Source organism: Phodopus roborovskii, unplaced genomic scaffold (assembly GCF_943737965.1).
Source record: "Phodopus roborovskii unplaced genomic scaffold, PHOROB, whole genome shotgun sequence".
Lineage (NCBI taxonomy): Eukaryota > Metazoa > Chordata > Mammalia > Rodentia > Cricetidae > Phodopus > Phodopus roborovskii.
Window position 1 is genome coordinate 22,043,206 of NW_026125295.1, and position 14,427 is coordinate 22,057,632.

Genomic DNA, 14,427 nt, shown 5'->3' on the forward strand with positions numbered 1-14,427 from the left:
GTACTGCTGTCAACTCTGTGTCGTTGCCATCTGGTCGTTGCCATGATCTCCTGTGTGGCACCTGATACGTGCCATCCACAAGGTGAGTCACTGTCTGAACTTAGGGATCCATGCTCCCTCTTGGTCTGAAAGTTCAGACACAGCTACAGGGAAGCCGTGGGCTGCACTGACCCTCAAGCCCCCCGGGGCTTGCTTCCCCCTTACTTCCACTCACGGGTCATTTGCCTTCTTTGGGTGCACCAAGAGAGAGCAAATGGCTTGTGAGTGAAGATGGTCTGCCTCCTGGAAGCTCTGGGTGCTGGAATTACCACCTAGACCCCCTGACTCCCCTTCAGAGAGGGTTTTGAAAGTGAGTCTGAGGATGGGGGTACAGAGTGTCCCTAAATTCAGCGTGGATGCACTGTAGGCTGAGTCCAGACCAGCTGGAAGTCCCAGACCCAGAGTTAGATCCACCCTGATGACGATCTGGTTCCTGAGGGCCTGGAATGCCCAGAGAAAAGTTCAGATTAATACTATGTTTAAGGAACAGGTTTTTGGTGATATTTATCTATGGTAAGCCAGTTGGGTCCTTTCGTAGAACAGCGTTTAGCCTATCCCAAATGGCAGCTGCACCCCTACTGTTAATATCTATGACAAATTTTGGGATCCCAGGATGCCCTCAAGGCCACACCAGGCTGACCACGCCCCCTTTCACCTGAGCCCGCCCCTGGGGGCGGAGCTTCCGGATTTTCCTGGTTGCCACAGCTCCACCCAGCTGGCCCTATTCCCAGACTCCGCAGTCCGGGGCCAGGGAGAACCTGAGCTCTGAGCGCGCAGAGGCTGTCAGAGCAGGAGCGGTTTCGCAGTGGAGTCCTGCGGTGAAGACAGATGTGCCCAAGCATAGGGGGTGCTCCAACCTGAGCTGGGGTGAAGCTTCTGGAGAGGGCAAGCCGGCATCAGCGAGATGCAGGCGGAGGAGCCGTGCGCCCCGAGAGCGCCCCGCAGCCCCGACGCCCCGCAGAGAGGTCAGCGCTCCCGGAACCCCGAGCTGCGCCTGTCAGGCCAGCTGCTGCCCCAGCTCTACGGCTTCGTGGCGCGCGTGCTCTTCTACCTGGCGCCCGTCTACCTGGCAGGCTACCTGGGGCTCAGCGTCACCTGGCTGCTGCTTGGCGCCCTGCTTTGGATGTGGTGGCGCCGGAACCGCCGCGGCAAGCTGGGGCGCCTGGAGGCCGCATTCGAATTCCTAGAGCACGAGCGCGAGTTCATCAGCCGCGAGCTGCGGGGCCAGCATTTGCCGGCCTGGGTGAGCCGGGTCGGGTGGAGGGCTGTGGGCTTGGGTGGTGGTGGAGCTGGGGCGCACACCCGGGCTTCATGGGAGGGCTTGGCGACCTCAGAGAAGAGTCGGGGACGGGCCACACCCAGGAGTTAAAAACAGGGCGTCCAGGACTTTGCAAAGTTACTGGGAAACAGAAGGCGCTTCTTCCACTCGCTTGTTGATTTAAAGAACTCGTGCAGGGCGTGGCATGTAGATGGACACACTCAGCACTGACAGGAGCAGCCGGCTCTGGTCGCGTTTAGCCTAGGACTAGCAGGAGTGCAGTGCCAGGCTGGAGGTGCCTGGCCTGAATGCTGTGCGGACCTCTAGCCTCTTCCTCCTCTATGCCATGGGATGCGCAGGCCTTGCCCAGGGACAAACCCGCCTCTTGGTGGCTGCTGGCCTGGCTGTGGTTTCTCATATGCATCGGGTCCTGAGACCCACCTGGCTCACTTAAAAACAAGTTTTGTGCCCGCAGTTTAACTCCTCGGGTGGGGCCCACGGACACTGGGCAATCCTTAGGATTGATTGAAAGTCCAAAGGAGGCCATTTCCATATGACATATCTGCCCCTTTTGGCGCAGGGGCCTCCTGCTCTCAGTTTGCTTCTTGTAGCTCAGACCCACAAGAGAGATGTGCAGAGGTCCCAGACTCCTCGTTTCCTCTGACTTGCATGCTTTGTATGTGGCCTGAACTCCCAAAACCCAGCACTTAACACCTGCCTGGGATAGTAGCCTCTAAAGTGGGGTTTAAGAAGAAAATGTTAGAATGATCTATTGGTACTCATTTGGAAATAAAGCAGAGTACCACAGACGTGGTGGCTTGAACAACGGAAACTTAGTGTCTCATAGTCTGTAGGTGATGAATTCAAGGTCCAGCCGTATCTACAGGGTCCATTTCTTCTGTGGCTGCGCTCTCCTCTGCCTATGGATGGCTTCTGTCTTTACACTCGCTTCCCTCCATGTCCCTGTGTCCAACTGTTTCTTTTTCACGAAAGGACAGCAATCATGACATTCAGGTCCATTCTAATGACCTTATTTTAATTTAATGAGGCCTGTCAAGACTTTCTCTAAATGCAGTCACCGTCTGAGGTCCTGGGGGACAGAACATGCAGATTTTTGGAGAAGTTCATTTTTTCCCCAAAGCGTTAATATGTGGATCATCACCAAAGTTGTGCACATATAAGTAAATATATTTGGGTTGAGGGGGCCAGATGCTTGCTGATAAAGGTATGCTCTGTGAAAGTTTAGTGAGTGCATTCCTACAGTAGACGCCATGGGAACAGGTCTGATCCCAATGGCCGTGGACCATGCACTCTGAGGAGCAGTGCGTGCTTGGCCTGTCTACCCTGTGTGGTCAGAGTTGACAGACATGGCTGAGAGGAGGCAGGCATGAGGAAGACAGGGTCAGATCTGAGGGTTGGAGCCTTTGTCAGGTGCCAGTGGAAGACTCTGAAAGACACTGCAGACAGGATGAAGGAATGAGCAGGGGTAGAGAAACCACCTGACAAAATTATTTGAACCTGGCAGTAGTGGACACAGCAGGAGGAGATGAGGAGTGTGATGGAGTACTATGGCTGCTTGTGGCCTCTAGAGCGAGGGAGGAGCCTAGGGGTCCAGGTGCTTTCTGGTTTAGAGAACTGTTATCATTACCATGCCGGGGGGGGGGGGTCCTGGGAAACAAGCCTAGAGAGCTTACTTTCCCATGAACACCTGGGAAGTGTGCACAGCCTGATGCAAAAGTGGCCCTTTGACCAGCCTCATGGAGGACAAGGCAGGAAAGCGGGGGGCCTGGTAAAGCTTGGGCCTGTGTGGTTGAATATTCTGCTCACTTCCTCTTTTTCTACCTCAGAATAGGAACACGTACTTCGTACTACTTACAAACCCGAGGACTGAGGGAGCCCAGCGGTGTGAAGGGTAGCATGCAAACAAGCAGAGAGCCCTTCACTCTGCTGGCTTAACCCCCAAAACTGTCTCCGTGTGTTGATTGTAATGAGTTACATATTTGAAAACCCCAAGTTCAGAGCCAGGCACACCTATTAAGAGCCTGAGCACTCTAGAAACAGAGACAAGAGGACCAGGAGTTTAAGGCCAGCCTTAACTACACAGCAAGTCTGAGGCCAGCCTAGGGTATATGAGGCCCTGCCTGAACAAAGCTACCAAAATAAAGCGCTTGTTCTGAGCCAGTCACCAGTGGGTGTTGAGTATAAGTTGTTGCTTTATGATCTTCAGTTTTCTGAGCCTCCTAGGGCCTTTGCCCAGTGTTACACTAGTGAACAAGTGTCTCAGTAGAAAAATGTGTCTTTTGGAAACTGGTTGATGGCAGAGTGTGAAGCAAGAGGGGAGGGGCCTCAGGGGAGCATCACTCTGCCAGGCCTGCTCTGTGCTTCTGGGGGTCCCAGTGAGTATTCACCCACTGGCCTTCAGAGCTCAGCCTTCCGCTCTGTCCTTGAGCCTCTCCATGGGGTCAGCATCTGCTGCTTCCCTTCCTCAGTCACCATAACATAGGAGTGGATTCCCCCCACACACACACACACACTCCCAAGGCACTCACAGAGCCATTCATTGGCCCTATTTATCTGGTATTTGCTTTGGCTCTGCTTTGGTAAAGAGTGAAGTCTGGTGAACGCCTCCCCTGGCTCCTGGTCTGATGGGGTGTGTGAGGGATGAGAGCTTATTGGTAGGCAAACAGCCTGAGGCAGGGTAGAGAGTGGAAAGAACTGTGGGAAACATGGACAGTTTGTCTGTCTGTGGTTCTGGGTCCAGCCCAGCTTGTCACTGCCAGCTGATAGCAATCGACTGGCAGCTTTGCTGGGGACAGTTAACCCTTGTGGAATTGCTAGTTGCTGCCAGTGTGAAGAGGGAGGAGGTGGAGACTTGGAGGTCTCCCAGCATTCACCAGGGTATACCTGTCTCAGGGCTTCTGAAAATAGTGAACCTGTCTGAGATGATTGTTCGGAGAGTCCTTTTAGCCACAAGCCAACCCCAAGTTGGCTCGTCTCTGCCTTCCCACACCCCCCAACACACACACACACACACACACACACACACACACACACACACACACACACACACGGACCTATTCCTTAATCTCTCTTACTCATCCTCCTTGTGACTGGGGATGCCACACAAGAGCCAGGGAAGATGACCTGACCTGCCCACTCAAAACGATGGATGTTCAGAGGCCCCAATAGCATCCCTGCTGTTCATTCAGGCAGCTAACTAAGACCTGAGTGCTGTCTTTTCTGGGGCTGACCATCAGGCATTCTTATTGTGGGAGGGTCAATGACCCCCCCCCCCCCATAGTTATACAAGTCATTTGGAGTTGGGCTTGTCCTCAGGAAAGAATAGGCAGAGCTAAGGCATGTCCTTTGTGTCTCTGTTCCATGTCTTGGTGATGCTTCATGGACTTAACATGTCCTAGGCTAGGATTAGGCAATATGTGTGACAGAGTGTGGGTGTCCTTTTCCTCCAAGCCCAGCACAGGGATTTTAGGCATCTGTGTGTTCATCCTCTACTCAGTCAGCAGACATTTATAGAGGGCTTGCAATGTGTGAGGCACAGTTCTGAAGGATGAGCCACAGTTATAAGTGTCCCATGGTCTCTGCCCTTGAGGAACCATTGAGCAGAGTGGGACTTAGACCCATGGGAACAGTTTATTCTAGGACATATCAGAAGTCCAAGGTGCTGAGCATTTTGGGGAGGGATCTGGAGCAGGTGGGGAATGGCCCAGGAAACCTTCCAAGAAGAGGCATTTTGGAATGGAGTTGAGGACTGTGAGGGACTTTGAGCCCAAAGTGTCCCACAGGTTTGGTCACTTAAGATGCATATTCTAAGAAAATATTTCACAAAATTCAAATTCACTAGAGATCGCCTGTGGTTCATTTAGAAGTCGTGATTCATGCTTGGACAGGAGTGTGTGGGGGCAGCCTCTGCTGCAAGCAGGTGCCCAAGACCTGAGTGGCCAGGAGGGCCTATGATGAATGCAGGCTAGTCCTGGGTGGGAACAGCCCCTGTCCTCCTGTGTTGTAGGCCCCTCCCCACAGAAAGGAATGGAAGCCAGCTGCTAGCTCTTTAGCTCCTGCTGCAGCCAGCACCTCAGAAGCAAGCATGGGTGACACTTGTTGGAAAGTCCCTGGTGACTGAGGGAGTATGAGCTTCCTCATGAAGTGTGAGGGTCACAGCATGAGGGCCCTAATCCAGGGTGGGCAGCATTTGGGGATCCTCGTCTGCCTTTCTGCGATAGCTTTATCAATGTAACAAACACCTTAGAGAAACAATGTTTAGAGGAAGGTTTTATTTTGGCTCTCTAACTCAGTGGGACCATGTGGCCTAGGCTACTCACACTGAGAGGAAGGGGCAGGACAGCGAACATCCTTCAAAGCCTGCCTCCAGTGATCTGCTTCCCCCAGCCAGGTCCCACCTCCTAATGCTTCCATCATCTCCCAGCAATGCCCTCGAACTATGACTCTACCGGGGATTAGTCCAGTCATGAAGTCAGAGCCCTGTAGAACTATGACTCTACCGGGCATTAGTTCAGTCGTGAAGTCAGAGCCCTTATGATGATGCAATCACTTCCTCAAAGCCCCGCCTCTGAACTCTGCTGTGTAGGAGACTAGCGCCTTGAGCAGCGCAGGGGGACCTATTCCAGGACACCTTGCATCCAAACCATAGTATATTCATCTTCACCTCCTCCGTGCACACACAGGTCCTCCCCACAGCTGAGCCCCAGGGATTTAGGAATCCCCAGGGACCTAGAACTTCAGTACAGACTGCTCACAGGTACCAGAAGCAGAAAGCCATTTTTCCTCCTCCTCCTCTTTCCCTTCCTCCCGCCTCCTCTTCAGTAAATATTGAGACAGGATCAAGGATATGTCTGTTGTCTTCCCCACTCCCATGGGACCTGTTATAGGGACAAAGCAACATTTTTTGACTCACCCTGTACTTCAGCTGGGGATATGAGACTTGTCCTCTAGTCTCCTGGGGACCCCTCACACACTATCTCTACACCAAGATAGGGTCACCCTGCCCAGTAAGCCTGTGTGTCACGTGTCCTTGAAGCCAAGGGACTTCTCTGGACCATTTCAGAATCCCACAGCCTCACCACCCCTTTGCACATGTTCGTTTTTAATTTAAAAACTTCCCCCTTCAAATTTTATTCTTTTCCAAATTTTTAAGATTAGAATGCATTGTGGCATTTTCATATATGTATGTTATTATACTTTGTTCTCATCAATTCCCTTCCTTTCTGGCCTCCCATGTTGTCCCTAATCCCCTCTCACTGGTCCCTTGCTTCCCCCTGCTTGCATATCATGTATTATGTTACGATGGTACCCCCTCTTTCCTCCACTCCATTAAGATCCTCTTCCTCCCATCTCACGATCCCCTTTCTGGTTTCACAACCACATATACCAATACACACATTTACATATACCCTGTGTGTAATTTTAAGTTTAAATTACACACGTGAAAGAAGCTGTAGTATTTGAGCCTGGCTTATTTCACTTAACATGATTTCCACATTTTCCTGTAAACGTCTTGATTTTGTCTTTCTTTATGGCTGCCTGTACACATATGTACCAACCTTTCTTTATCCGTTCTTCTAGCTAGTTCCATTTCCTGGCTATTGTGAACAGTGCAGCAATGAACATGGATGTATAAATCTTCCCGTGGTCTGCCAACTTAGAGTCCTTCTGGTGTAGACCCAAGAGGCACAGCTGCCATACATGATAGTTTTATTATTTCTTCCTAAGAAACCTCCCCACTGATTTGCATAGTAGCTGCACAAGTTTACGCTCCCTCAGGCAGTGCATAAGGGTCCCTCTTTCTCCATATCCTCATGTGCCAGTATTTGTCACTTGTTTTCTTGGTGACGGTTATCCTGAGTAGCATGAAGTGGAATCTAGAAGTAGTTTTGTCTTTCCCAGTGGCTATTTGATTTTCTGTCGTGTTTACTTTGTAATATTTTAATGCTGGTTACAAATACTAATTCAAAATCTGGCTTTCTTGGCTATGAAGGCAGATGTGTGTGGAAGGTGCAAAAGACAGACTTAGAAAACACACAGGTCCTCCACCCAGAGATACATGTTCTGCTTGTGTACACTCATGTGTGTGAAGGATATGTGAAAGTTAAAAGCAAAACAAACTTGTACCTTTCCTTATTTTTAAATATTCTCTTAAAAGAAGACTTGTTTTTATTGGGTGTGCATGAGTGTTTGCTTGCTTGCATGTATGTATGTGCATCGTATGCATGCCCAATGCCCTTGGAGACCAGTAGGGTGTGACAGGTGCCCTGGAACTGGAGTTACCGTGGTTGTGAGTGCTGACAATCAAATTTGGGTTCTCTACAAGAGCAGTCAGTGCTCTTAACTGCTGAGCCATTCTCTCCAGCACCATTAATTTTTTTATAGTCTTAGCCTCTTACAAACATTCTCTAAGGACACTGTTAATAACTATGCTTTCCGTGATATGGATATACCGTAAGTTACTTAACCATTTATTTAACCTTGATGGTGAGCTTCCACGTTTCCCCCATATGGCCAGCTAAGGTCCCTGCCTGGAGTTTCTCCCTCTGGTCTACCAGTCTGAGTCTCCCACAGCTCCCCAGCCTGAATCACCCTCAGGTCTGGCTTCTAGGACTCAGGGTTCCCAGTGCGCTCTCAGCATCTCACTCACATGGATTTGCACCTTCCAGTGTCTGACGTTCCTCCAGACTCACTCTCTCTTAAGGCAAGGCTGCTGCTGCTTTTCTGCTCCCTTGGCTCCTGGCTCGGGGCTCAGCACACTGGGCCTCAGTAAGAGCTTGCTGGGCTGGAGAGAATGACTGTCATCAAGTGGTTAAGAACACTGCTCTTCCACAGCACCTGGGTTCAATTCCCAGCACCCACATAGCAGCTCACAGCTGTCTGTAACTGCAGCTCCAGGGAATTTAATGTCCTCTTCTGAACCTCAAGAGCACCAGACATACACATTGTGAACAGACATACTTGCGTGCAAAATATATGAATAAAATTTTAGCCTAGAAACAAAACAGTAAATAAAAATAAAAATTCCTTGAGCTATTGATACTATAACTGCTGTATAGATCTTAGTAATTTCTTTCAGTTTCCTAGAGTGGGCTCATATCAAAGCTTATGAACATTTTAAATATATATTTTATTTGTCCTTATGAGAATTTTATACATATGTACAATATATTTTTATCATATCCACTGCCCATGCTAGATTCCCCTGACATGTACCCCTCCTAATTGGATGTTTTCTTTTTAATTTGAGGGTTGTTTTTTGTTCTGTTTTGTTTTTTTCCAAGAAAGGGTTTCTCTGTATTGCTTTGGAGCCTGTCCTGGAATTAGCTCTTGTAGACCAGGCTGGCCTCGAACTCACAGAGATCCACCTGCCTCTGCCTCTCGGGTGCTGGGATTAAAGGTGTGCACTACCAACATCCGGCAATTTGAAGGTTTTTATGTATTTGCATCCTTTCTGTACCCTTCTATTCCCCCTCTAATTCCTCCCTTGTCCTTCCCCAACCCCACACCTCCTCTTGAATTCATAACCTCTTTGTCTATATGTATTTTTTGTTCACACACACACACACACACACACACACACACACACACAGAGAGAGAGAGAGAGAGAGAGAGAGAGAGAGAGAGAGAGAGAGAGAGTCTCATTAGTGTTGCTCTTATTTGCATGTGTTTAAGGCTGGCCTCTTAGGTTTGGGGTCTTATTCTTAAGAAAAGAGAGAGAGAGAGAGAGAAAAAAAAAAGGAACAAAATAAAACTGGTTCTCTTTCTGTTGGCAGCCACTGACTACCTGTAGCTCTCTGTCCAGGGCTGAGGCCTTTTCTTGTATCCATGTTGGCTCTTTGCAGGTCTTGCGCAGACAGCCATATTACAGGCAGGCGTGGAAGAACAAGCCTGCTCTGTCCAGAGGAAAGTCTGGAGCAGTCCTTGTCCTCTGGCTCTTACAGTCTTTTGGAAGCTGTCCTTTTACAGTGTTCCCTGAGCCTTAGGTGTGGGGTTGTGTTATAGATGTCCCAATTGGGACTGGGTACTTCATGGTGACTTAATCTCTACATTTTGACTGCCTGTGGGTCTCTCTTGTAGTCTCTGTCTGCTGCAAAAGGAAGATTCTTTGATGAAATGTGAGAGCCATGAAATCTAGTTAGCACTGCCTGGATGTGCATTGTTGTTGGACCAGCCACGAGAGCCGTGGTTCTCAACCTTCCTAATACTGCCACTCTTAAAAGCAGTTCCTCACGTTGTACTGACCCCCAACTATGAAATATTTTCATTGCTGCTGCTTAACTGTAATTTTGCTACTGTTATGAATTATAATGTAAATATCTGTGTTTTCTGATGCTCTTAGGTGACCCCTGTGAAAGGGTCATCCACCCCGCCTCAGGTGTCACAACCCACAGGTTGAGAACTACTTTGCTAGAGTGTGCCAATACCCCCGAAGGGAACTACCCGTGCCTGCTCCAGCAGCTTTCAGCACCAATAGAGCCTCGGCTAGGGCTTGTGACCTCCTTCCCCACCCATGCAGGAGCTTCGACCAGCTTGATCTTGTGCAGGTCTTGTTCAGGCCGCCACAGGGGCTATGCGTTCATGAGTACATTGGTCCTGTCGTGTCCAAAAGAAACAGTTGCTGACTCTTCCGATCCCTGTGCCCTTCCTCTGTGATGATCCTTGAAACCTGGAAATAAGAGTTCATGGTGTGGCTGTCCCATTAAGTCTGAGCATTCCCACAATACTTCCTCCCTGCACTTGGCCCAGTTGTGGGTCTCTGTATTAACTGCTCTCCACCGCAAGAAGTTTCTCTGATGGGGGCTGAGACTCTTACTAAGCTATGGGTATAAAGATAAATATGTGGAAGGCAGTTTGATACTTTGTCCATGTAAAGCGTACACACGTTTTAAAGAGACTCTTGTCTACTACATTGTTGCTTCACCAGCTTCAGTGACTGTTATTTTCTGCCCTTTATTAGTCTAATGAGCAAGAAGATGATATTATCAAATCTGTCCAGATCATTGGCCTTTCTAGCATCTCTCACTGTCACTGAGGTCTCCTGGGAAACCTGCTCTGGGGCTGGGGAGAGGGCTCAGATGGTAAAGTGCAAGCATGGGAACCCGGACTCAGAGCCTCAGCACCAACATAAAAACTGAGTGTGGCAGCATACATTCTGTGACCCGAGTGAGTGCTGGGGTGGAGCAGGCAGACCCAGAGCTTAGTGAGTAGTCAGATGGTGAACCCAGGGTCCAGGGAGAGGCCTTGTCTCAAAAACTAAAGAGGGAGCTGGAGAGATGCTCAGTGGTCAAGAGTGTTTACGGCTCTTGCAGAGGACTCTGGTTTGGTGACCAGCACCCACCTGACAGCTTACAACCATCTGCAACTCTAGTCCCAGGGGATTCAATGCCTCTTCTGACCCAGGGGTGCCTGCATGCACACTATGCAATATATGCTTTCAGGCACATACATGTGCACATAAATAAATACTGAAAGGGGGCTTAAAAGGGTGGGGAAGACCCAAGTGTGTGCACATCACATAGGAGAAAACCTGCTTTGTGGCCAGCTCTGAGCCCTATCCTTGGCAGGCTGCTGGACATCTGGTCATTGATGGCCACTATTGGAACTCCAGCTGATCGGTCTTTCTATTGTTAGGCCCAGCTAGCTGGTTTAGACCAGTTTGCTAGCTGGGTGTGTTATTAAGAACCTGTGGATTACAGGATAGTACCAGACAGGTTGGCAGAGCAATTATTTCTGTGAAAGCATGTTTAGCAGGGTAATTTACAGCAGAAAGGTGCAATTTAAAAGTAGTTGTCAGCCAGGTATGTCGCACACCTGTAATCTCAGGACTCGAGGGTGAGGCAGGAGGACAGCCAGGACTACTTAGTGAGATCCATGTCAAAACAAAAGGTAAAACTGGGAGTAGTTTCCACAGCTAAATATTTGCCTCCTGGCGAAAAGGGGGAAGGGGAGGCTGTGCTTCCTTAGGAGAAAAATTAGGAAAATAGAGGATTGCTTTCCTGTGGGCAGCCTGAGGGCCAGTAGCCAGCTCTTACAGGACATCCCTGTACAGTACCTAAGATGTGTGGATCGAGTTTCATCTGGGCATGGGGTAGCAGCATCAATTTGAGCCTGTGTGTGTGTGTGTGTGTGTGTGTGTATGTGTGCGCGTGCGCACACACATGTACATGCAAGCATGTGTGTGTGCATGTGTGTAAAGCTCTTTAAGTGATGCCTCCTCAGTGCCCTGTCCCCTGAGAGGGTGCAGTGGTCCAAAGCTCCATAGTGACACACACCCTCAAACCCAGACCCTTCAGTGTGCCTGGTGGGCTTTAACTGTCCCTGTGGGCTATTTTCTTCACTGCTTTGGAACTGTTGTTCCTAAAGGCTTTAGTAGGTAAATTTAAGACCTCTCCACCTAAAGATAAACAAAGTGTCTTTGGTGGATTCTGTCTGCTTGGGGATTTGACTTGAACCTCAGCTTTCATTTGTCTCTCTCCTCAAGCTCTTGTCACCTCTAGCTCCTGGTCAAATTGTCATTGGAAAAAATAGCAGCCTATGGTCAGGTATATGCTGTCAAACTTGACGACATGAACTTGTTTCCCGGGACCCATACAGTGGAAGGAGAGAGCTGCCTCCCTCACGCTGTCCTCCGACCTCTGTGTGCACCTGAGGAATGGTCCTGGTAGTTGGCTATGTGCCAGGCCTGTTCTAGGAACATATTCTTGCCTGTGGTGCATCGACAGGGATAGTCCTCAAATTTCTCTGGGAATGAAGCAGGCCAGCACTCTAGCCCACTTAGAAGTAGGCTCACTTCTGTATCCCTGGATCGTTTATATAAGTGGAACAGGAGTGAACAGCATCAGACCTGTGAGAAACACACACACACACACACACACACACACACACACACACACACACACACACACACACACACACGAGAGTCAGGTAAGAATGAAAACTAAAATACCTTGGGACCATCTCTTCAGATCTTACCCTGGTGCTTCATTCAGCAAGCTCAGGGGAGATGCACATAAAACCCTTGCTGTGAAAAGACCCTGGGGTGAGGGATGTTTTCCCGCTCAGCTCAGATTCTCCTGCTCCTAAACTTGTCGAGAGAGTGCTCAATGGCTCTAGAGCCTGGGCTGTGGCACGCTCCTCTCTGTTGCCATGGTGACCTAAGCACTGAGGCTGCTGGTGCTCCACTTCCTAGGTAGCCTGCCTCTGTGAGCGCTGCAGACACCTTGGTCAGCTGCCTGGCAAAGCCAGCTCTCTAATGGCTGATCACAACTGGATTCAAAACCTCATCCATCTCAGGAACCCAGACTGTCCCCAGATTCTGGGTCAGCCCCAGTGACCCAGGTGTAGAGCTAGGTCCCATCCTTAGTTTGAAGGGCGGAGCAGTAGCAAAGAAATGGGAGGAGGCTAGATGTCTAGCCAGTGGACAGATGGGTGGATAATGATTAATGGCATATATGCACAATGAGTGGGTTTTACTCGGGTCTTAGGAAAAACGGAACGATTAGAATTTCAGTAAAATGGAAGGTATTAAGTGAGGTGACCTAGTCTCAGGAAGACGAAAGTCACGTGCTGCCTCATGAGTGGACCCTGACAATGAAGGTTTGTGAGAGCGGGTGTGGGCTATGGATGTAGACAGGAGACCATGAGCAGGGAGCCAGAGGGTTAACAATGGGGAGAGGACACAAAAGGCGCCTGTGCGTGGGATGTAAAGGGGAAAGGCAGCCTCAGGGGTGAGAGAGCACAAGGGAAGGTAGGGTGTGGGTGAAGCAGAGAGAGAAACAACAAAGACCATTTTAAAAATCCAGTCGGAAAGCTCATTGCTTTTACAGCTTTTAAGAATTGCCTTTCTGTTTTATTTACTGATCTTTTGCACTCACTGCCCTGCCCCGAGTGTGAACATGTGTAGAGGTCAGAGGATAGCTTGGAAGATTTGGTTTTTTCCTTCTACCATGAGTTTCACGGATTGAATTCAGATCAGCAAGCTTAGTGGTAGGTGTCTTTACCCACTGAGCCATCCTGCCAGCCCCAAACTTAATTTTTCAAAAGCTATTAAAAGGAAAACTTAAAAATTAAAAAAAAAAAAAAAGGTTGAGGGCCGAGACGTCCCCAATTACAAGAAGTTAGTGTTAATGCAGAAGCCCTGAATTCCATTTGTAGCATCCATGTTGGGTGACCCAAAACTGCCTGTAACCCCAGCTCTCCGCTGGCCTCCTCAGATACTGCACTCATGTACACATACTCCACACGTACACATACATGTACACAGCTCAAAACCTTTTTCTAAAATATTGGAAACAGTATATAAAGGCTACAGCTGAGCAGTTGGGCAACAAAAGCAGTCTTGAATAGCAGTTGTCAGAGCAGGCACAGTGAAGTTTATTGCAAGTCTGAAGGCAAGAAAGGATGATGCATGCTCGTAAAGGGCGATGATTGGATGTCCTCATGGACTCATTGGTTTCACAATACAGTGCTGAAATCGAGGTTGGCAACCAACATGAAGAAATAGATGGGCCAGCAGTGGGGCTTGGAAATCCTAGTCTGCCCCTCTGTGACAATAGCCAGCCACAGCAAACACAGGCAAAACATTTAAGACATCATTCATAAGTCACCCATGGAACGGTCACAGAAGTTAATCATGTTCCAGCCCACAGAGGGATTACCAACAGGTTCCATCTTTGCTCATACCACAAAGAAATAATAGAAAATTTAATTTTTTAATGTTTTATTAGATTTATTAATTTTATTTTACTTGTATTTTATTTATATGTATATATGTGCACCATGTGTGTGCTTGGTACCCAGGGAGGTCAATGTGGGCATCTGATCCCCTGGAACTGGAGTTAGGGATGGTCGTGAGCCACTGTGTGGGTGCTGGGAACTAAACCACAATCTGGCTGGATCAGTGAGCACCGGGTTCAGTGAAAGACCTCGTCTTGAAATTTAAGGTGGAGAGGGACTGAGGAAGACACCAGATGTTAACCTCTGGCTTCTACATGAATGTGCACACACATTCCCTTTCCCTCTCTCTCTCTCTCTCTCTCTCTCTCTCTCTCTCTCTCTCTCTCTCTCTCTATCTCTCTATCTATCTCTCTATCTCACTGGAGCGCATA

The 14,427-nt window shown here is 48.9% G+C and overlaps 1 protein-coding gene across 2 annotated transcripts in view; it reads left to right on the forward strand.

Annotated features, from left to right (window-relative positions):
- Positions 1 to 579: 579 nt before the first annotated feature.
- The window catches only part of Esyt3 (extended synaptotagmin 3), a 45,268-nt gene continuing 31,420 nt past the window's right edge, over positions 580 to 14,427 (forward strand). Inside the window, exons 1-2 of one of the 2 annotated variants that reach the window (XM_051206462.1) lie at positions 581 to 1,004; positions 1,113 to 1,282. In XM_051206462.1, the coding sequence (XP_051062419.1) occupies positions 944 to 1,004; positions 1,113 to 1,282 (231 nt within the window). In that variant the 5' untranslated portion in view covers positions 581 to 943. Of the gene's footprint in view, positions 1,283 to 14,427 lie in introns of both variants that reach the window. The other variant, XM_051206452.1, reaches the window with a different exon arrangement.